The sequence below is a fragment of the Harpia harpyja genome, chromosome 6, assembly GCF_026419915.1.
Source record: "Harpia harpyja isolate bHarHar1 chromosome 6, bHarHar1 primary haplotype, whole genome shotgun sequence".
In the NCBI taxonomy this organism is placed as follows: domain Eukaryota; kingdom Metazoa; phylum Chordata; class Aves; order Accipitriformes; family Accipitridae; genus Harpia; species Harpia harpyja.
This window is the reverse complement of record NC_068945.1, coordinates 21,656,815-21,679,778: the sequence shown is the minus strand read 5'-3', so window position 1 is coordinate 21,679,778 and position 22,964 is coordinate 21,656,815. Positions and strand designations below refer to the sequence as shown.

Below are 22,964 nucleotides of genomic sequence, written 5' to 3'. Positions count from 1 at the left end.
AGCCAGGTGCTCTCCTCTCATCATTAAGTTAATTGCCGTTTGTTCTCTCATTTTTCTTCTCACTTTCTAAATCTTTAAACATTGGTCAAGAGGGGAGCAGCCCCAGCCAGCAAGCTCACAGAGGCAGGGGCTTCAGGTCTACATCCAGGTCCACTAGAGCTGTGACTTGAAGCCAGTTGCCCCCTCACCTCCCTCCCCACCAGACAGGACTTTATCTCCTGAGATCTCCCCTCCTCAGGTTTCTTCCCACCGTCATTTACAAAACTCTCCTTTTGCTGTGATGAAGAATGAAAAACAGACGTGCCAGTCCTGACTTTTTCATGAGGAAATCTTCCATCACCATTTCCTGCCAACCCCAACTGTTGCTTTATGAGCATGTATATATTTCAGGGGTACAGACTGCCTCGACGGCAGTGGAAATTTAGGAGTTGTGGAGCAAGGGCACAGCATGCAACACAACAAGGGTCTAGATAAGGAGAAAATTGGGACTATCAATATTTGTACAAATGTGTTTCTATAGTATATATGATGCTTTCTGCAGAACAGAGGGTATCTCTAAAAATGAAATTGTCCTGAAGGGAACAACAAATGAAGAAAGTGAACAAAGGAGAAGGAGACAAAACAAAGAGATTTCTAAAAGAAAGGGACCTTTAAAAATACAGTGATGGGGCAGGCTATAGTGAATTTAAATACCAGCCTGCAATAAACTCGGTGTAACAAGATCCCTGGACACAACCCAGCTCTGAGGGCGGTTTCAGCTCCACTTTCCAGGCCTATCTCTTCAACCTTGCCTCTGTCACATAAATGAACTGAAATGAACATATGTTTTTAAGTTTTGTTTCTTAACCAGACCGAAGCAGAAATACTGCGCTGCCCACACTAGTCTCCCCCTGCCTTCCTCAGGGGAAAGAGCAGAGAAAAACCATGCGTGTTAGTCACATCAGATGAAGTGCTATGGTGACGAGGATTTATACAAAACAGAACCGAAAAAAGGTCTGTTGGGTCCCAGCTGCGGGCGAACAATGAACTGTGAGCCCAGGCGGTGACGGCGTGCCAAGGCTCGCTCGCCCCCAGCCTTGCTGGGCTCCCGGAGGCAGGCGTCAGCCCTGCAAGCATGCAAGAGATCACCAGGCGCGTTGCAGGGACGTGTCCACCTTCTGCAACGTGCAGAGCTGAGGATGGGCACCCAGAGCGTCCTGTAAAAGGACTGGGCAGGAGGGGCGAGGTGTTGCTGCCCCAGCCTTTGCTTCCTTTCACAGACAGAGGTAGACCACATCCAAAGGACTCTAGGTAGCAAGGAGATGCTTTTGTCCTTCAGAGGATGCTACAGCAGCCTCAGAGGTGCCCTGACAAGCTCCTTTCTAAAGAGCGAGGATCCTGGAGTTTTAATCACAGTAACAACTGAAGAGGAATTGAGAAGTAGAGATGTGTGTGGATCTAGCAAGGAACAAGCATAAGCGGGGAATAAAGAGTGGATTAAATCAACTGCTTCCCGAAGAGAGAAGACAGTTAAAAGGGCATGCACACTTTTCATTTTGATTGATCCCAACAAAAGTAATTTCTGTTTTGAAATCAAAATGTGAAGGAAAATGTCACAACAAAGTTATCTAGTCTAAAAAGCTGTTCCTTACCTTATCTTATTCCACACTGAGCGGATGCCATAACCTCAGGAGTACTTATTTTATTTCCAAGTTTATATCCCAAGGGATAGGTTTGCACCTTATGAAGATAAGGAGAGCACAGGGCTCTGGCAGCCTCCAACCTTTTATTCCCACTCTGTCTTTTGGCCCATGCTGCAGGAAAGTCAAGGCAAATTCTATGCCCAGCGTCAATGATTCCCTGTAGTTCCACTGCATATTTCTCATGTTGCTGCAAGTACATCGTTACCTACAAAATGCAACTGTGACTGCATCTACATCCACTTGTCTCCTTTCTACCCTAAACCCTGAGCCCCGCAGAGCCTTTTCCTTTCACAGGGCTGCTTGTTCCTTCAAAATCCAGGCTGAATGCTCTCCATGGAAAAAGGACGTTTTGCACCCATGTCTACAATAAGCAGAACAATATACCTGAAACAGCAGCTTGGTTTTTCATGAAAGCCCATTTTCATGAAATTCAGACTTATAGACTATCTAATCATTATTATTGCTCATGAAAGGGTTTTCTCATTTTTCAGTTTGGAGACTTGATAGTTTTCAGGAAGGCCTATCTGAAAGTGACATCATCAAAGTGGAGAACCCAAACCCTCCTGTCTAAAATGTCACTTACTGAGGCTACAAGTAAGATTTAAAATATTTCTGCAAATGAAGGAAGCTAGGAAAAATTATTTTCCACTTTGGAGCATTTTCTTTGTTGTCTACCCACAACACTACTGTGCATAACTAGTTGAATTGCTGTCACAGTATAGGGCCAGCATCAGCAGAGCACACATAGCTATTTTTTTTTAAATTGTTAAAAATTTCAGGATGTAGTACTTCAAAAGTGCTTTGACAACAATGGAAAAAATTTACTTTGCAAAATTTTAGAAAGCTCAAATTGGCAATGTCTCTTTAATTGGTTTTAAAACATTTAATAAAAGTTTTATGGTACAATCCTACCCTGGGGCCACCATTAATCCCTTATGGCTATGAGAGATACCAAGCAACCTATGAAAGTTGGAAGAGAACATTTTGTCCTTTGTTTCCCACCTATTACTCTTTACTAAACTAATTACAGAAGATTTAATAAATCATCTCAGAAAAAGTTGCTCCAAGCTCCCCTTTCTTGTTATGACAGGCAGCCCCATGACTTATTCTGGGTTCTAGCCCCAGCTTTGCCTCGACTGTTTTTCCAGTCTTATGCAAATGAAGCATTGTTCATCTGCCTCCATTTCCTAATCCCAAATTGGATCGCTACCATTTGATTTGCAGAGATGCTGCACAAATCCTTGGAGAGAGGAGGTTTAACATCACACTACCTCATTGCACAAGATGACACGAGGCACGGAAAAGTGGTAGGGTAGAAGGACGGGCCTTTCATAAAAGGCAGCTATTTGGGCATAAGCTTGAATAAACCTGACAATGAAGTTCAAATGGGCAAGGTGGTATGGAAGACAAGTGATAGGCTGGTAGAACTTGGCAGAATATGATAAGCGTGTTTCACAATATATCAGGAGATTTCCCAATCTGCCAATGTACATGTGAACATCAAAAATTCAGTGGCAATGTGGGAAAAGAAAAGCGGATGATGAAAAAAGAAATTTTTTACCTCCGCTGCAAAGCAGACAAAAAGAATGGCCTTTGCAAATTGAGAGGGTACCAACAGGAAAAAAAATCACCCTGTGGTCAGTGTGCAGCACCTTGGTACTAAACGTGGAATGAAGAGTTGAACGCAGCCGTAAGTCCCACCAGCCCCAATAAAACCTCTGTTAATAAAGCACAGATGCTCCAGTGGGACTTCATGCCCTTTGGCAGCACCGCTCTGCCCCCCCCAGCGCTGCCCTCCTCCCCGGCTGCTGAGACAGTCCCCTTCCAGCATGCCAGCTCCAGGGAGAGGACTAACCCACGCAAAGACAAGCTTATCTGGCCTTTTAAAGCACTCTGGCACACTTTAAAAAGCATGAAGGTGGGCGAAAATGCATCAATGGGATGCTTTAAAGCCTACTCTTCTAAATTCCTTGCTCCTGCGTGCAGAGAACATTGCACATTAGCAGGCTGCACCAGCAAACCCCACAATAACTTCTGTTTTTAAAGCATCCACAGGAAATACTTGCAAGCAAAGAAACCAGCAGGCTGTTAGACTTTACCTGCGGGGCTCTCTTTATAAGCTAATAGTTTCCTCCTCCTGACGTTGGCTCTGGCCCAAGTGAGATGTACTTCAAAGGAAGAGCCTCCCCGGTAGGGACTTGAAGCTGGAAATGCTGCGATCAATGGGGACTGGCCACTTTGGGACCCTCATCTCCAAGCCTGTGTTGCTTTCACCCTTTTGAACAGTAAAAGATAAGGGAAAGAAACTGTGAGTGCCTGTTTCCTGCTATTTTATCTCAAAACCGTTTGCCAGGTGGTGTGCTGTGGAAAAAAGTTGTGCGTTTTGCATGCTGTCCCGACTGCAAGAAGATGCCAGTGTGGCTCTGTTGCAATTAGTTGGATGTGTCTGCTTGTTGCTAGAGGCAAGGAAAGAAACAACATGTCAGCAAGTCTCTTAAAGCAGGTAACACAGAAAACAGCTGTTTATCCAGCACAAGTAAAATGATCATTCATCAGAGCTGAACTAAGAAGACCTCCTGTACAGCCCTGAGGTGGACCCACAGGAGCCGTGTGAGGTTACGTATCAGGTAAACATGGGAGATGGCTGGAAGAGCAGCTGAGGTAAGCTGAGGTAAGCCCCTGACCAAGCTCTGTATTAAAAGGAGAGAAGAGAAATCTCACGGTTTTGGAACACGATGAGATCCGGTGATGTGTCTTACTCCATCCCAAGAGCCTGATTTGAAGTAAGGGACTCAGATGGGGCATGGCCCTCTCGGTGAGTCACTCCCACTGAATCGGGATTTATAAAAAAAGCAAAGGCCCAACTCCCAAAACACCTTAGTCGCATGACACGGGCAGTATCAATATCTTCCCACGGTGGCTATCCCTTTTTTGTGCGAGGAAGAGAGGTGACACGGAGGGAGCCACCACCGCTCCTCCGGTCCCGTTGCCTCTGTAAAGGGAGAGGGGCCGCGAACACACGACCACCTCTCCTCGGGCTGCCCCTTCTGCCACCGCTTACTCAGAGCTGAGCGCAATGCACGGGGTGTTTTCCACCAGCATCAGATGGATGGCACGGTGGAAATCATCGAGACGGGGCTTAGATTTGCAGGATGCCAAAGGAAAGGGCTTTATATTGGACAGGATCAAACAGCAAGCCAGAGTAACTGAGGTGAGATATGAGGACACTTACTCAGGGCCAAAGGTTAATGCGTCCCCACATGACAAGGGGCGGTATTTGAGGAATCCAGAGGCCACCATGCAGCTACTGACCTTTGCCCGTGGATCTGAGAGACAGTGCTCACCAGCTGCAGGGTTGTACATGTACCGTAGCAGAGACAGTCTGGAGCAGAAACTGGGATACTGTTGCTAGAAGAAAGTGATAACATCAGTAAACAGATCCCGGGGAAAAAAAAGCTGGCTTCTGGCTTGATTTGTCACAAGCCCTGCTAACACCAAACTCGAGCATGAGGACAGTGCCCAAGAGACAGCAGGCTCACGAGACAGTGCCTATGTAAATGACACTGGTAAAGAACTAGAGGATTACCTTTCCAAAAGATTAGGAGGATTACTTTTTCAAACAGAGCATCTCTTTCCCTCTCCCAACAGCTCCTGATCCTCCAAAGGAGCTCCTGATCCTCCACAGGGCTTTTCAGCCCATCAGCAGCACTCCCCGGATGCTAACAGAGCAACTCAGCACCTGAAGCAGACCCCAAAGGGAAAACGGGCACATTTTAGGGGCCGTACTGCTAGTGCCGGCCACCCTCCCGCTGTGCCATAGGAGACACGGTGACGGTGTATAAACAGCCCAGCTAATTTTGCCTCTGGTGAGATTTTGCTTCCTCTGCTCTCTGTCAGCTGTGGAGAGGGCAAGCTCTGCTGCGCGGCCGCTGCCTCTGGTACAGCATCCACCACAGAGGCGTTTGGCTACTACAATCCAAACAAGAGGGAGGGGGTTTGTACAACCACCTGCCCTGGCAGAGCGCCCTACGGCACCGCACAGCACCCGGCCGCGGCAGCGCGCGTTCAGGGTGACACGGGGACAGGGCCGGCCCGGATGGCCGTCGCCAGGTCGTGCCTCGCCGCGGTGCGAGTGCAGCTCCGCAGCCGCTGGAAGCGGTGGGAGGATAATCCAGAGCAGCTGCTTGCATTCCTGCTGTACACCAGGAGCGATCAAAGCCCAGCAGTGGCCCGGCTTTTCCAGTGTTACCAGGAGCAATGGAACAGCGTCAAGGATACCTAGGAATTTCCCTTTTATCGCAGCTGTAGCCACAGAGCGTTTATATGAAGCAGAAGGGATAAGTGACCCAGCTGTCAAGTATTTTCCTAATTCTCTCTGCAGGCAGAAGTGGTAGGCCCATTTTCTCCCCGTCCTCGTTCTCTCCTTAAGGATCCAGCAGAAGTGCTGTACCAGTGCTGGAAAAGTGGGGCCAGATGAGGCCTCTGGAGGTCAGGTACTGCTTTGTGGGTCTTGCAGCGAAGAGATTCACTAAAAGTGCACATATATTATACTCCCATTACTACGCTGTAAGTCAGACACAATTTGAAAGCAAACTTTGGGCCCTCAAAGAAGGACTTACCAAGAACAAGTCCTTAGCAGACAAAAAAAATATTTAAATAAACAAGAGCACATCACTTAAGTGTTTCATTGTTTGCCAAATGGTTTACACGCACCAGTGGGAGCTAGGGATAAAAGTGTTTGCATTAGAAACTGCTAAGAAGGCCTATTATATCGCACTTCCCAACAAAGCCCAGGCTGTTATCCCGGCTGTGATCAGCCTCATTGTGCAACAAACGCGATCAAAGGGAAAAGATCACAAATGCTTCCATATGAGAAACCCCTTGACCACTAAAGGCGGGAATCATGCAGGCAGTATAAGGTACCACTCATCTCATCAGGTGTCCTTGAGAACTATAACATGACATACATGATGGTAATTGGAATCTGCAAATAAAGAGTAAGAAGATGCTACAACATTTTTTTCCCAGGGCAGTGTTTTCCAGTTCAGTTTATACGGTTTGTTTCCACACTGAAAAAGTAGCAAGAACTAAAAAAAGCTCACTTCATTTATAGTCCCCCTACAAAACACTACACAGACCTTATTTCTTAAAAAGTGAAACTAAAAGTTTTTCTTGATATGTATTAGTTTATCATATTTAATGGTAAAAAAGGAAAAGAAATATTAGTCATGCCGCATGCTACCAAAATCTCTAAGCTAAATACTTGAAAATATATATTATAGATATTCCACATGCACAACAGACACATGCTAGTTTGTGTGAGTTATGAAAGGACTAGGCTGAAAATATGCAGACTTCAAGACCGTGTTTTAAGAAATTTTAACTAAAAACACATGCAGAGTATGCATTCTAGCAGATAATTACACATAGAGTGGAGCACGGCTCATACAGAAAATAGAAACAGTGGAGCAAAGTGCACTTTTTTATCTAATAGAGAAATAGATGTATCATGAAAGTACTTCTTATTTTCCTTTTTTAAAAAGCTAATTTTCAGGCACTACAGGTCACCTACCTCTAGAATCTCACTGATCTAATCTACAATGTGTAAATACAACCAGATTTACAAGATCCAGGAGAATACTATTTTTAACATCTTCCCTTATCCAAAACAACAGCTTGCTAAAAAAAAGGGGGGGGGGGCAACGTAAAAATCTCAGAGAAAACATGAAACCTAGAAGATGACAAGGCCAGTCCTTCTCAATTGACAATTCCTTCTTATTCCTGTCTTTTACCCTCCAAGAACTGGGGAGGCTATATTTAAAGGCCTCACACATTTTCTCCTGTTCCCAGGATACTAAGGAATGTGAGATAAAATGAGTAAAAGGGTGACCTCTTTACTTTAGAAGATTGCTGACAAGTTTTGTTCAGGTAAGGAGGCTGTTAAGTACTTTCTTTACCTGAGATTTCTGTAAGTTTTTAACAGTAAGAAACCTCAGATGTCTGATCTACTTTTCCTGTAAAATCTTTTATTTCATTTTTCTTCATATTTTTTAATCTACTTTGAGCACGGATACGGGGCGGGGAATACATTTAAGTATAAGATGCTGCTTTTCAAATACCTGCTCTTTACTTGTCTGAGATGACTAACGTAGCTATAAAACTCTGCACCATCAATCCAGGAATCGCAAACCTACCTTAGTTGCTTTTGAAAGTGTTTTTGTGTACAAGCTTTGTTGGAGACGGCAAACTTGATAGGATGGCAATTCTCGTTACTTGCTAGTAAGGCCAGGCTGAAACCTCATTGTTTTTGTTTCCTAGAGAAAGAACTGAGATCACATCTGCATTTTATAAAAGCTCCTGAATAGTTGCTGATCAACAACAACCAGCAGCCAAAGCTTTGCCTCTAGAAACTTGCATTGTTTTGCAGTTAGAGCTGCTAGATAACTGTGTCCTCGTAAAAAGTCTGGTTAAGTCATTTAAGCTCTGAAACCGAGAACTGTACTCCCTTGAACAGCTAGCAGAAATTGTTACGAACAAGAATTGTATGCAACGGGCTCCGGGCTGCATAATTCGGCTTCCTTTGTTCTTTAAAGGATACTCATAGTCAGCTCAAAATCTGTTAGTATTTCTAGCTTCTATGAAATAAGGCTATTTTGAATTAGTAACTCAGATGTAAATGGAAAAAAATGCATTTTCCTATCTGTTTTCTGGGGTTTAATATAAAATCTGCAAAGGCATTAACACAGTAGGCTAGGGAGCTAGAGCTGCTGTGGGAATTAAAAAGTCGTGTGTGTAAAAAGCGTTCACACTATTTGCTGTGGGTTAAGGCACAGGGGCTTGGGGAAGGACTTGTAAAACCCTCTGCTTCTCTCCAATTTCTCTGACAAGCACGTTGGCTGAATTTTATAAGGACTGATCTAGCAGTGAATCTAGAAGAGAGGTGAGTTTTGCCTGTTACCCCACGGCTGTCTGTCACTCCAACCCCACCGAGTCCTGGGGGCTCCTGCCTGTCGCAGGGCAGCGGTGCCTGGGGCTGCCTGGCTCGCCTCGCCGCGTAACGGACCGCTTTGCCCAACTGTTCCTAGAAGCAGGAGTTGTCCTCCTGCCCAAGCTCCCTTTTCTGTGAATTATGGCAAGTCCGTCAATCCTTCTTTCCCAGTTGTCGTTGAGGGCTATCGTATATCGGGCTGGTGTACTCCTGCCAAAGAGGCTCCTTACGCTTGCTCACTTGCCCAGGACAGGCACCGCAGACATGGTTGTGCTTTGCTTAGCTCGGGATCACGCACAGCTCAGGGCAAGCATTGCTCTGATGCCAGAGCACATGTGCGAGCTGGATGTGCTCTGAGCCTGAAGCAAATGAGCAAGCTGTGCTATAAACCCCCCCGCAAGCTGCTGGATTGGAAGAAATTATGGAAAAGTGGGTTCTGGGGTAGACTTGGAGCATGGGAGCTCAGGGGAAGGAATCAGCCACGGGGCAGCATGGCCTCTTCATGGGATACTAGTACAGGGCTGGGAATGGGGAGGTCTCTGAATGCCCTCTGCCACATCTGACTCTTCTCTACTCACCCCATTTCCATCTCTCTCCATACTTTTGCTCCTCCTTTGTTGGAAATACAGCAGAACAAGGGCTATGGCTCAGAGATGCAGCAGTCTATTCCACATGCTGGCATCAACTTGTCCTCCTACAAACACACAGAGTGCGCTTAGGGATGGATGGCACGCAGAGAGGAGATAAGAGCTTCTCCTGTAGCAAGAAAATGGTAGCAAGTTACATGGGAACAACAGGGAGGCATGGAAGAGGTCACTGGGTTCCCTTCCTCCACATTGCATGTAAATACCCGCACCCACAGGTACCCACAGCTTACAATAACACGCGGACGGGGTCTAGCAGGACCAGGTTGCCCACAGTAACTACAGCCAGGCAGTAGTTTGCCCCAGGTTCCCCCCCCCTTCCCCGAGATGAGAACCCAGACACCTTACAGCTAGCTCTTTGCATTGTGTTGCCCGGGTAAAGCACAGGCTGTTGGGAAAGCCTCAGCCGCCCTCAGCCCACCTCCCAAGGAGCATTTTACACCACAGCACGCTCTCTTTGTCCTGCAGGATGTCCTAGCTATCTAGTAATTTTGGGGCAGGGATCAAGTGGGCTTGCACTTAGTCATGAGCTGCTTGGCACGTCCCTACCAGTAAAAGTGGCAATTTTTCCATCTTCACTGGAGACCCTTGCAGATATCTAACCTGTAACACTAAAAGGATCTCTTGGTAGGGTGTTCTCCAGGTAGGTCCTCAGCCTTAACAGCCACTAACCCTTTCTCCAAATGCAAACTAGTGCACACCTATTGATTGCAAGAACCCTGCAAAGATAACTTATCACGATGGATCCATTAACCCCTCTTGGAATTGCATAACCTGCTGAACTATTACCGTGCACAGAAAGCTAAGTGGGGTATTAGAGGAGATAAAATAATCTGCTAGGCATAGGACATTGTTATGGCTGAGGAATAATGTTCTCCAAGGACTTAATTTCAGGTTGATCTAGGAAGACATATAAGACCATACACTTCAAAATCGAATGGGGACAACTCTGTGTAGACACAGCTGCAGGTCACAAAGTAGCTGGCTCAGGACAGGGTCCATCTCTGCAGAGTGGTGTAAAGGCATAGCCCTGAGTGTTTTATGAGGGTCAGAAAGGACAGTAAGTGCTGTGGGTTGAATTTCGTGAAGGGCATTGTCCTCTTCCGGGATATCAGTGATAGGAAATACATACATTTTTCCCACAACAGAGCAGAACCAGACCGTGAGGAATTTGAGCCCATTCACTGTAATCTGGAACTCATGCTGAGGCCAAGGAACTGTTCACCAGTCTCCTGTCTGGGATTTTCTTCATTCCTTCCTTGCTCCTAGAACAGTGGTTTTCAACCTGTGGCCTGTAGCCTTTGGAAAGGAGAGGTGGAAACTGTCCCCGGCGGACACAAAGTGTCCTTGGTAACCCTGAATTTGGGGTTTTAAAAAAGGGGTTTACACCTCTGTGGGAAAACTTCCAAGACCGGCCGCCCCAAAGCGTGGGAAGCCCGTGCCCTGTTGCTGGGGGGGGGGGGGGGGGGGGGCGAAGGACAGGGCAGACACCCCGGCAGATGCAGGGGCTGGACCCCTCGCCGGCAGCTCTGGGTAGGGCGGCCCCGAGGGGGCTCCCTGGCAGCGGGCAGGACCTCCCCCACCCCGGTCCCCTATCCAGCCCCCCGGGGTGCAGGACGCCCCCCGACCCGCCTTGAATTTCCCACGAAGCAGCCTTTGTCCTGCGCGCAGCTTCTGCCGGAGTAACCCCGCGGGGGCGGCAGCAGGGCTCGGTGGGGAGCCGAGGGGGGGGGGTCCGCAGGACCGGGGCGGACCGGGGCAGGGGGGGTCCGCGGGGCCGGGGCGGGGCGCGGGGCGGTGCGCGGTGCGGTGCACGGGCACACGTGGCTCAGCCCCCCAAAAAGGCACTCCGCGCCGGCGGGAGCGGGCACTTCGTACCTCGGTCCCTGCAGAGGCGCCGTCGGTCCGGTCCGGTCCGGTCGTTGGGTGCCGGTGCGCAGGGGCCGCGGTTGGCCGCGGAACGGCGGCTCCCGCCCGTGCGGAGGCAGCCCCGGGCTCGGGGCAGCCCTACCTGCCGGTACTATGAACCTGACAGCCGAGAACCACCGCGTCCCGCTGAACGACGGGAACAGCATCCCGCTGTTGGGGCTGGGCACCTACGCCGACCCCCAGAAAGTAAGTCCGGGGGTGCCGGGACGCCCCGCTCCGCTGGTGGGGGCAGGTGGCGGCCGCCCTCGCCGCAGACCCCCCCTCCCCGAGCCGGGGCTACTCGCCTGTTCTGTTCCCCCTGCCTTTCGTCCCCTCCCGGCTATTTCTCTTTTTTGCGCTTTTCTCCGGGCAAAGCTAAAGCCCGAGCTCTCCCGTGAGCAGTACGGGCAGTGCGCGGCGCGCAGAGGCGGAAAAGGTGGGAAAAAAGAGGGAAAAAAAAAAAAAAAAATCCCACCCAGCTTGCGGTGTGTTTCTCACCGCACCCCGCTCCGCTCCGGTGGGCGCACGGGAAGGGGGCGCGGGGGGCCGGGGAGCGGCTCTGCCGCTGCCCCGGGGGCTGGGGGTCGGGGCGGTGGGAGCCCTGGGGCCGCCGCAGTCACCGGGAAGGGATGTGACACCCGGCGAACTCCGGCTCCCCGGCAGGGCGGCCCGGAGCCCTCGGTCCCGAGAAGCCCGGAGCTGGGGGGGGGACTGACGGGACGGTGCCGCCGGGTCCCCCCCGGGCCGTCCCCGCTGCCCCCTTTCTCCCCCCGGCACTGCGCCGATCGCAGATAAGATGAGCGATTTCGGACCGTCTTGCAGCTGGCCCCGCCGCTTTCCAAGGAATGTTCCTGAAACAAAGACCCAAATTCCTGCATCCTGATTCCTGCGGCTGCCACAGCTGACTGCCAGCGGCCAAACCACTCTCAAATATTCTGCATCCTTCGGCTTTGCGTGACCCGGGCAGGCATCCCATCTAACTGTCCCTGGTTCGGCTGCATCGAGGCTGTGGAAGCACAGCTGATGCTTCTTCCCTCTGCGCACCTGGGAGCACAAAGGCAACTCGCTAGCTGCTGCCTTTCGCTCTCTTAAACTGCCTGATCTTTCAGCGGTTCTTTTTTTGTTTGTTTGAAGAGTAGGAAAACAGATAGCGTGGCCAGAACCCTTCTTGTGTAATAGCATCAGAGTTGAGATGCAATATTTTGTGTACGACTCCACGTAATGCAAGGTAATTAAAAATACCTTTTTAAAGAAAACGCTCGATTAAAGCCATTTAACAACCACTAATTAATTGTAATATGGTGTATTAATAACAGTGTCAAAGATCTTCAATAAACACTGCTGCAGGCAGTGCATGAGTGATGCAGAAAGGGTGTAGGAAATCCCCAGGGCTGCCGATCCTCCCGGTTAACAATGCTGGTTTACATGGGAAGAATTAGTGGGAATCTGCAATTTCAGAGGCTGGGCACTGTCCCCCACATCACTAGAGTTTCTGGAGATATTTTCAGCTAGTGTGTTCTTTGAATAATGGTTAGTGAAACAAAATTAAGCTCTCTAACAGGAGTTTTAATGTAGCATAGCAGAACATTGCATAATTCAGTGACAAAATAGCTCTGAGCAAACTTGAAGCATCTCTCTCCAGACTTGTATATCATGCCCCCAACCCTCAAGTTGCAATTTTGCAGTAGTTTTAAGTTGAGAAAAACGAGGCTGCCAGCAGAAGGGGTGCTCCTGCCTCACTGCAGTTCCCGCCTGCAGCCCGCATGAGCCATGGCCCGATGCTGTGGCATTAGCCAGGCTCAGGCTGGGAGCTCAGAGTGGCAAGTAACCTGCTGGAGCTGAGAGGGGAGGCGGACAAAGAGGGGATTCCGCTTTTGGAGGCAGCTTCTCAGCCACGCTATAATCCTGCTGGGAGTTCATTCTGCAGAAATTCAAATGTCCCAAAATCAGCACAGCAACAGTCCTGCTCCTTCTGCCCCTGCCCTGACAAAATCCCGCTGCCTCCTTTGCCCTCCCGTGGGTCGAGGTGGACGGTGAGCCTTCGCACGGAGCTCAACCGGCCAAAATGAATCACTTTTAGGTAGGGCTGGTTTTCAGCCGAATCAGCCCCAGGTAGTGGCTTTTTGCTTTTCGCATGCATCTCCTTTGTTTTCTGGTGACAGAAGGGGGGGGATGACAGGACGATACCAGCAGGGCATTGCTATGGCAACTCCAATTTAGAGCAGTTTGAAACTGCTGTGTAACTGCACCCTCAGTGGGGATGGGTGCCTGTACCCAACCACCCATTCTCTCTCCCTCCACGTTTGTAGGAGTTTGATGTTCTGAGCTGTCTTTCTCTTTCTACACAGTAAACATGTTAGAAAGTTGTAGGTGGGAGGAGGAGCTGAGAAGAGGTAGAGAAAGCAGCACTGATAAGGCACTTGCAAAAGTCTCATTTTCGCAGAAGACCAGGTGAAACACAATGTTTATCTGGAGGAGCTGGCCTGAAGCTTTACGCTAGGATTAGGACTGCGTATTTGAGTCAGGGAACTTGTCACAGAGGACAGCTGGGGAAACAGAGTAGCTACAGGATTTGTTGCAGAACTTTTTGCAGCTACCAGTCCGTGATGGGGCAGGATGTTTAAATAGGTCACGGCTTAAAGCTTGCCCATCTCAAAAAGGCTGCTTTGCTGACAAGGGGAGGGAACGATGACACTTCTGTCAACACCTTGCGGTGGCAGCGAAGTGCCGCTTAGCTGGGACAAGCTGCTCTGCTGAGTGCTGACTTGTGCCTGGTGCAACTTCCACCGGGATGCCTGGCGAGCTTTCTGTCCTGTTCCTCCTACCTAGAGAGTTGAAAGGCTTTGTGGCAGCTCGGGACCGTTTCAAGGTTTATCTTAACGAGTGAGGCTATAAACTAGCACTGACATGTTTCCCTTAAAATGCTTAACTGTAGCCTTTTGTGGCTGAATTGCTTAAGAAGCAGCATCTGAGCCACCCATTTTCCAGCAGTGGGGGCAGGCAGCTGGTGGTAGCAACAGTGCCAGCCGTCCCCAGCATGCTATTTCTGCTCATGAGTCAGATCTCCGCGACTTCTAGTCATCTTGTGCTTTGATATAAAATACAGAGCCATTCATTTGTCAGATTATTCATCTTGCTCTTGGAGGCAGGTTTTTTTTTTTCTTTTCAAAGGTTATTCACCCTGGCACCTCCATGTCAGAGCAGCTTGTCCAAAACAAATCTGTTTTCTCAATCTCGCGCTATAGCCCAGTAGCTCGTAATGAGCCCAGAGTGTTCTTCCTGAAGTGCAGGAATGCGCTTGCTGGTTAAGCAAACCAGGCAGATCTAGTTAGCCACGGAGCAGGGAAATCTGCTTCTGCGATGGTCGGTTACAAGAAAACAGAGGCAGGAGGCCAGCTTTCATGTTTCGGGCTTTGTCTGGATAAATTGCACAGCAGTGCCTTCAGAATTGAAATGTGTCAGCAGCTTGCCTTGCTCGTCTTAAATAAGTTAATTGTTCTCCCAAAAACGACTTTGGGAGATAAGTCATGCTTCTCCAGTTGTGAAACACCGAACAAAAAATAAATATATCGACCGAAATCTGGTCCCGTGTACAAGTTTACTGACTCAACGAAGTACATCACTCAGCTGGAGCAGAGCTGGACTGCTGTGGAAAAAGGTCTATTTGATAATCAGATTAATTTTAATGGAACACTCTTTCCCCCTAGGTGCAAGAGAGCATTTCTTCTGCTTGATACAGGTCAGGATGACAAAAGTTCAGCTAATTCTTTGAGTCTGAAAACACTGGTAGTGCAATGTTGGGGGTTTCTTTTTGCTTTACTCTCCTAGCACAGCAAGAAAGAGCAACGAATCCATTTGCTATCAGCTCATCTGCTAGCAGAAAGACCAGTCTTCACTGGGTCATAGAATTAGTGATAAATTTGGGTTGTTCATCAAGAAAAGCACTTAGAAATATTTCTTAGTGCTTTAACTATTGTTTCCTATCCTTATTTTTAAGGAAGGGTAATAACTGTATAACCAAAAAGCTTAGTTTGCTTTTTGGTGCTGATTTGGTTGAATTTGGTTTTGCGTTCTCCTTCACACAGGGATGGAAATGTATAAGTTGTATCAGAGTCTTGCCTACATAAATTAGGTGTTTGTCCTAGCAAGGATGGACTCAAGCGAAACACTGAAAATCTCAGTCACTGACTCCTTCCCCTATTCTCTCTTCCCTTCCCCGAATATCCGCTCTCCTCATGGGTTTGGGAGGGAACCACAGCAGGAGCAGGGAATCTGGACTATCAGGGCCCTCCAGAGGGCTTTAAAATTCTGCCTCTGTCTGGCTCTGCGGATCCTTCTGGCAAAGCCCCACGCGTGCAGGAGCCGCTCTGCCGAGGCTCCAGCAGATGTGCCGTGACCAGCTTTCCCTCCCCGAGGGCCCCCCGAGCCGTTGACCCAATTCTCCTGGGTATTAAATAGATGGGGGGGGGAGGAGGGAGAGGGCAGCCCCACAGGGGAGGGTGGAGGAGGACAGGCCCCTTGATGAGCCCATGGCACGGCCCTGTGCCGCACCGAGCCGGATCAGTCCCCCGCCATCTCCCAGCATCGACGCTCAGTTCCCAGCACAGCCTGGCGAGTGGTACCGGTACTCGTCTGGAAGTGGATGGGGCATGGGGATGAGCAGGCTTAGAGGGGAAAGGTGCTAAAAACACTCCTAAATCCTGGAAATCCTATGCCTCGTTAAAATTGCACTTGTGCCTGCTTCACTTTGTAATTCATCCCTGTCAACACAGCTAAGATGATCAGCCCAGTACCTCCACATAAATACTCGCTGTCTCCCTGGAAGGTCAAGGGGCCTTGGCCGCAGCTCCTCTCCTGCCTTCCTGTTTTGACTGAGGGAGGAGAGGGCTTGGAGGGAAGGTTGTAGCAACCACACTGTACACAGGCGCTGCTTCTGAAACATTAGATTGGGCAAAGCGCTCAAGAATAGCACTGGGTGAGGGTTTTTGGAAAGTTGCGACTTTGCTAAAAATGAGGTTCTGAGGTAGCCAAATCCATTCATAAATTGGAAGCAGTTTTGTGGAATAGTTTCAGGCAAAACAAATGGCAAAGCATTTCATTTTGGGCACTGGCAGTACAAGCTGAGGAATCAAAGGATTATTAAAGCAGTTGGAGGTAGCAGTTGCCTTTCCTTGAATAGCCCGCTGGTGAGGGAATCCACACAGGCAGTGGGAAACCAGATTCAGTCCTCCTCTCCGCCTCCGGGGATTAAATTCATATCACACAGCCCAGGGAAATACGTGATCGTGGGGGTATGTGATAGCTAGAGAGAGACAAGAAGAAACATGCACAGGCTGGAGCGGGAGGAGCACTCTCCCAACGGGAAAGCGTGCTGCCCACCAGCCCCACAGCTTTGGATGCTGAAGAACTCGGTATGGCATCCAGCCAGGAGGGAGAGAGACCCGTTTCCCCAAATCCTTAACTACCACAAAGTAACCCTTGTGAGCGCCCAGACAGTCTGGGTTTTGTTTAAGAAGAAATTGCTGGCTTGAATCAGGGGGAGGAAAAGTTCATCCAGGGCTCCCTTATCCAATCTAAGTGACCAAGTAGAAAAATCTGTTTCGGATAAGTAAAAACACTGTTTTGGCACCCTGAATTACTTTTTACACCCAAGCTAGAAGCTGAACAGAGTAACTTTCGTTGTACAGGCCTAACGGCCCCTAGTGCTCTGGTAGGACCTTTTATGCCAAAAAGTTCCTCGCACAAGGATATGCACGCACAAACTATTTCAATCGCTCTTAACGGTGCAGGCTGCATCTCTGCTGCAGGCTGCCTGCCTTTGGAGCTGCCGTAGGCTATCTTTAAGTCAAAAGACGTAGTAAGTGACTTGTCCCCATGATGCTATCTGGATCTCTGAGCAGCAGTAAGGGTGGATTACACACAATTTAATTCCCTCTGTTTTCCTCCTGGCCATCACCGGCTTCTGAAACATGATCGGCTGGAGACAGCAATGATTTCAGATGACTTTTAGAGAAAGTCACCTGGCCTGACCCAAAGCTATGAAATGGATCATTTATTGAAAGTCCCAGGAAGGAGTGACACCTGAGATCTCTGGAGACAGGGTTGAAGCTTAAAGGCTTCCACTTTTGTTCTCTTTCCTATGAATTTCTCCTTCTCTGACTCAGACAACTGTCTTACCGCTTCCTTCTGAGGTAAACCTCCCACTTGGCTTCTAGATATTTACTTGAAACAGATAAGAGGCAGTGGCAAAGCAGGAACTGCCCTAACATGCAAGTGTCCTTTTAGCCTTAGCTTGCTTCCCACGACAAGCTATTAAAATAAATATATTAAGAAAATACCACAGTCCTTTTAACGTGAACAGTTACACATGAAAATGTGTTTGAACTCAGCAAGTACTGAGTCTGAAGTTAGCTCTGTAATGAAGTGATCTTTATGAAGCTACATGAAATCACCGCAGATGTAGGCCAGGGAGATATTTTGCCTTTTTCTTCCCTAAACAGAGCTGGGGGGAGTCACCTGGGATATTTGGCTATGAAGCCTCATGTTTATGCCCGGAACATAAGAAGCTAAGAAAGCTCCCAAAACGAAATCGTTTTTTTTTAAAAGTTGTTGGGCTATATCCCCTGACCAGCATTTCCAAAGGACATTGTGCCCCTTTATAGTCCCTTTTGGTAACTGCCACTGGCTTTCTTAAGCCATTTGCTTTTTAAGCAGGAGTATTACCTCATGTGGTATGAATTTTTCTTGTCTTCAGGGAGCGCTTTAGAGCAGCGGAGCCACAGCTGGCCGACACATAGCAACACGTGGCCTTTCAGGGTTGGGATTTCTGAGATGTTTCAGAGGGTGGCCTTATGTTCCCTTGGTCTCTGAGGATATCCTAAAAGCATACTCCCAAGCCGAGATCTGTACACTTGAGGCAAGGGCAGAAGGGAAGGAGGTACATTGCTGCAGCCCAGGAAGAGAACTGTGCCTGATCTGCTACACGTCCTGGAGGGCTCCTTGCCTGCCTGTTAGTAAACTCTTTGCCTAGCCTTTGCGCTGAACGATATTTATCCTGAAACCATAAATCTGTAGTCAGATCACTCACTGACAAAGTCGTGACTCAGTTTCACACCAAACTAACTAAACCATACTCAGGTGGCATGCCTTTCCTTTGCTGGCTGGTATCCTGGCGCTGAGTGATGCCCTCGTTTCTTAATCTCTCAGATTTTACTCCTTATTCCTCGACTAAGTCACAGCTACTGTCAAGACCCAGTTGCCAAGAGAGGATAAAGGCAGCATTTCTTGGTATTTGGTCCCCAGATGCCTTGAGGACATGCAGTAGCGGGCGTCAGCTTTTAGCAGGTAGCAGAACAACATGGCTTTTGGGCAGGAGCGTGGCTGCTCGCTGGAAACATGATCAAAAGCACCGTAAGTAAGAAGATACAGGAGAATGAGTCTGCGTGAGGATTCAAGAAACTGCAGCGACTCTGGGCTCTACGATTGTCTTAATCCATCCCTGCTGTCTGCTACAGAGATGGCAAATATGCCAGAGGGTGAAGGATGAACAGATGAACACTTAAGATACTGCTTTCACAGATTGGACTTCTTATGGCAAATAAGTGAGGGTGCAGAGTAGAAGAATGCACTAAATCAAAAGTGTCTCAAATTCTGCTTTCATCAATGACTTTTGCTAAAAGCTTAATGTTGCATGATGCATTTTAACGTTCCCTTTCATATATGCTTTAATGGCATATTTACCACCTACGAAAAAACAGAGTTTGTTTATCTTACATTCGCCTTTTCTCCTCTACCATACAAATTTTCTGTTCTGCTGCTGGAACAGTCTTTCCACATTTCTGTGCCTTCAACACTTCGTCTTCTTGGTGTTCAGCCATGACCTCTCCTCCCCTGCCTGCAACCACCTCTTGATGCCTCAATTCTTGCTAGCTCCCTGTAATCTCTTGTTATACAATGGAACATTTTTGGCTTGCATAAAGGCAAGATTGCATCTTTATCTCATTAAGAAAGGAAAATTAAGTCATCTAATTAGAAAAAACAGGTAATCTGAAAAGGTAGCTGCTTTTTTCTGAAAAATGACAGGATCGAAAACTCCTAGCTTTTGTGTACGAACTGTACTTTAACCATTAGCGTCGGATTTTAAAGTAGGATTTGACAAAATTACTTATCACTCTCTGTCAAGCTGGAGGAAAGATTCTTACATGCAACTTTCTTGAGGACACAAGCTCTGTTAGTATGACTTTGATTTGCACAAAACCCATGGCTTTAAGACACTGTTGAATTTGCAGAAATGCTCATTTACCTCCATGTATCTTCTCTGCTGAAATCTCTGTGGTTCTTCATTTCTATGAATCCTGAAGCTTAATAGAAAACAAATTGATAGTATGACTAATCTCTACTTTGTGCCAATGGCTTCTGTGGTGTTTCCAGCTATGAACACAATTAGTGTGTAATCATGTGTGGCAGATTAAAAGCTGCATTTACTGAAATGGTCAACATGTAAAATTCCTGATGAGGATGGGCTGGGCCCTGCCTTGTAGATGAGGGTGAATGAAAGACTAACTTTCTAGCTACAAAGTTCATCAACCTATGGAGGACTTCTGAGCTAAATGGGCACAAAATTGCTAGTCCTGTAAAACAGTGTATTTTTTAGTTTGCTCTGAGGAGTAGATTGTGCTCAGAATTACTCCCCCCCAAGCCTGAGCATGCCTTAAATTATAAGCCTTCAAAAAAACTCTTCTTAAAAAGATAGTACCTCTAACCTACACTGACATCTCAGCTGCTATGTGAAAACATTTTCAGACAGCTCCAGAACAAAGAGACGGAGGACTTCTACTAATGAAACCATTGACAGCCAGATAATCGCCTGGCCCTGTGCAGCGATGCCTGCCTAATCCAAGCAGAGGCGCTGGCTCTTACAGCCAACCTGGCACCGCGTCACTTGGCTCCTGAACGCGGTACCGACACATGCGGTCTTGGACACCGCAAGAGTGCTCCAGAGGAAAATGTTCCCAGAACAAGCTGACATTTAGGAGATGACAACTTTGTCTGGGAGTCAGTACGGCTTTTGGATAGTGGATATTAGATGCCAACATCACCCACCGAGCTACATGTCTGGCTATAACATAGGGTAGAATTGCGTTTAATCAGCCCAGATCCAAAACTAATAGAAGATTAATCCAGATAAGCTTTTAGGACAGTAGCACTACCCAAAACCTGTCATAGGGATTCTTGTTTGAAAAGTAACCAAACAGAAAGCAGACCTTTTCCATTCCATAGCTGTGTACTGCAGTGACAAGCGCTAGCTGTTTCAATGTACCCCTCTTCCAAAAACTGCAAAGCTAGCTGTTACCAATGCAATAATACCAAGGCCAAATACCGGCACACAAAAAAATATTTTTTTTGTCTCTTTTCCTCTGGCTTTCTAAACATGTTGGATTTTTAACCCTGCTCAAGAGCCACAGGGAAAGCCCTCCTAAGTAAATAAAAGTTATGAAGATTGTTTTACACTAGATGAGACAGGGAATCACTGGCATTGTTGAAGGGGGGGAAAACTGAACCTCTACGAGTGAGTAATCTGAATTAACACAACTGAAAGATACGCTTTTTGGCAAGAACATTTAGAGCCCAATTTTCCGGACAAACCTCCATTTTCTAAAACGTCCCTGACTGACTCCATACGTTAAATATGGACGTGCTCTCCCCTGTGTCCCTGATTCCCCGCAGTTCTCTGAAGAACAGCGTAAGCATGTTCTTACAGTTCGTGCGGGAAGCTAACAGCTGGGTTGTGTCTTCGGTTGACCTAGGAGGCCGCATTTGTCAAAACTTGACAACACTGTGCAGAAAATGCCTCTCTAGGCTTCATCAAAGCCAACTTTTGTTGGTTCAGCTAACTAGGTGGTGGAATTCCCCAAGTTTTACATCTGCCTTTGCAAACACTTCTTCGAACTGGCGCCAGAAACCTCTCCCCTTTAACTCTAGGGAATGAAGTAGAAGAACTACTGGCAACCTTTTCTTTCTCCTCTGTTATTGCACAAGCTGGTGCTTTATCTTTCCCTTGTACTTCATGAATCCCTGGAATGATATTTCTTGTCTGAAGGGTGTTTTGATAGCGTTCACCCTTCCAGTTAGATCCGTACTTTCCAGGGCTGGCCGGCTGACTATTGTGTCCTCCAGCTCTTCAGGAAACTGGCCCAGTTGACCCCGCTGGCACTGCAAGCACGGGACCCAGGTGTGCACATCATTTGCTTGGTTTGCTTTAATCCTCTAGCTGCTGACAGAGAGGCACGGCAGCCCTTTAGCTTAGGTTTGCGTTAAGTGAATTTGCATCAAGTGAAAAGTTGCGGCAATCCTAAAACTGAGGATTCTGCAATCAAGTGGTAAAAATAACTCCAGCAGCCTCTGCCAGCTACAATAATAAGGCTTTCCTGAAGAAGCTTTGGCTAGATCCTAGAATAACAATGTCACAGGAATTCTAGAAATGCTAAATCTACAGTTACGCAACCTAATTTCTGTTGTATGGGCAATCAAACCTCACGCTTCAGGCCACTGACAGGACATAAGGCTAGAGGAGAAAGGCATCCCTTGTCCACGCTCATTCACAGCATGACACGAGGCAGCAAGCATCACCGTTCCCCCCCATCTTCTCTGGGCGCATTTGCTGTCCTCCGCTTTCTAAGGCAACATACTGCATGACATAAAGCAAAGCTCTGGGCCGGCACAGCAGCTCGTGGCCCTCAGCTGTGCTCTCTGCCTCTGTTCTCAGCTCTACCTGCTTTTGCAGAAATCCCTTCGCCGGGTTTTGCTTCCTGGATGGTGGCTGCCAGTGCTTCCGGGGGATGAAAGCCAGGTTTTCCTGTGTACGAGAGAGAGGGATGTGCTGGCCGTTGCATTTTCCAAGAAAGAGGTGTACAGTACAGCTTCTCCTTTACAAGATTAAACAATTCTAAGAATGTACCCTTGTGTGGCTTATATCCTCTGGCTTTGTAAACTCAACCTGTGCTTTCCTGTAATGCCTTCAGTACACATGTTTTCTATGCTCTGTTCCTAACATCCTAAGCCAGTCCTCTTTGCCAGTTTGTCCGGAAAACAGGCAAATGGAAATAAGCAATTTGGCTTCTAGAAACTTGCATAAGAATCTGTGTGTGAGTGCCGAGCTCTGGCGAAGGAGGCTCTGAGCCCAGGAATGTACCTACTTTCTCCTTCCTGTATTTAGCTGACTAAGATTCCTAAACAGTGGCTCCACATCTTAAATTATAGGTTAGGACTGGAGTGCTGAGCCCACGGTTTGGATCTCTTGAGTAATTCAGCTGCAGCTAAATTCAGATTTTTCCAGGAGATGGCCCTGTCTCTCCCAACACCTCAAGCTCTTCCTCCCAGGATCATTATTCCCAGCTGAGGGACTGGATACCATTTGCACTAACCAGGTGAGGTGCTCGGGACCAAGGTAAACTGCTCCTTCCTTGAAGTGCTGCTTCCTCAGCTCTCACATGCTGCCGAGACCGGTGCACCTCTGTAAAGCTGCATATGTGAAATGAGGCAGAGCAGAACCTGGGGGCCTGAGTTAGACTGGTTTCCTTTACTGTATGCACTAATAAAGAATAAATGACACTAGTGATGTTAAGATATTTATAAAAGCAGTACCTATGGTAGCTGTTCACATGGTTTTGCAAGATTACAATCTGCCGCTAATGTGTCCTGTTACCTTTGTCTTTGGAGGTAACCAGAATCCCTCTTTATCAG

The 22,964-nt window shown here is 47.7% G+C and overlaps 1 protein-coding gene and 1 long non-coding RNA gene across 2 annotated transcripts in view; one reads left to right on the top strand and one right to left on the bottom strand.

Annotated features, from left to right (window-relative positions):
* Nucleotides 1–6,493: 6,493 nt before the first annotated feature.
* On the bottom strand, nt 6,494–10,756 carry LOC128143281 (uncharacterized). Its single transcript, XR_008235708.1, has 3 exons — nt 10,447–10,756; nt 9,249–9,364; nt 6,494–7,996 (listed from the first exon to the last, which is right to left on the bottom strand). It is a non-coding gene; the product is annotated as an uncharacterized LOC128143281 (long non-coding RNA).
* A 467-nt stretch (nt 10,757–11,223) lies between these two features.
* AKR1D1 (aldo-keto reductase family 1 member D1) overlaps nt 11,224–22,964 on the top strand; it is a 35,557-nt gene continuing 23,816 nt past the window's right edge. Inside the window, exon 1 of the mRNA XM_052790351.1 lies at nt 11,224–11,429. Within this exon, the coding sequence (XP_052646311.1) occupies nt 11,337–11,429 (93 nt within the window). The 5' untranslated portion in view covers nt 11,224–11,336. The remainder of the gene's footprint in view (nt 11,430–22,964) is intronic.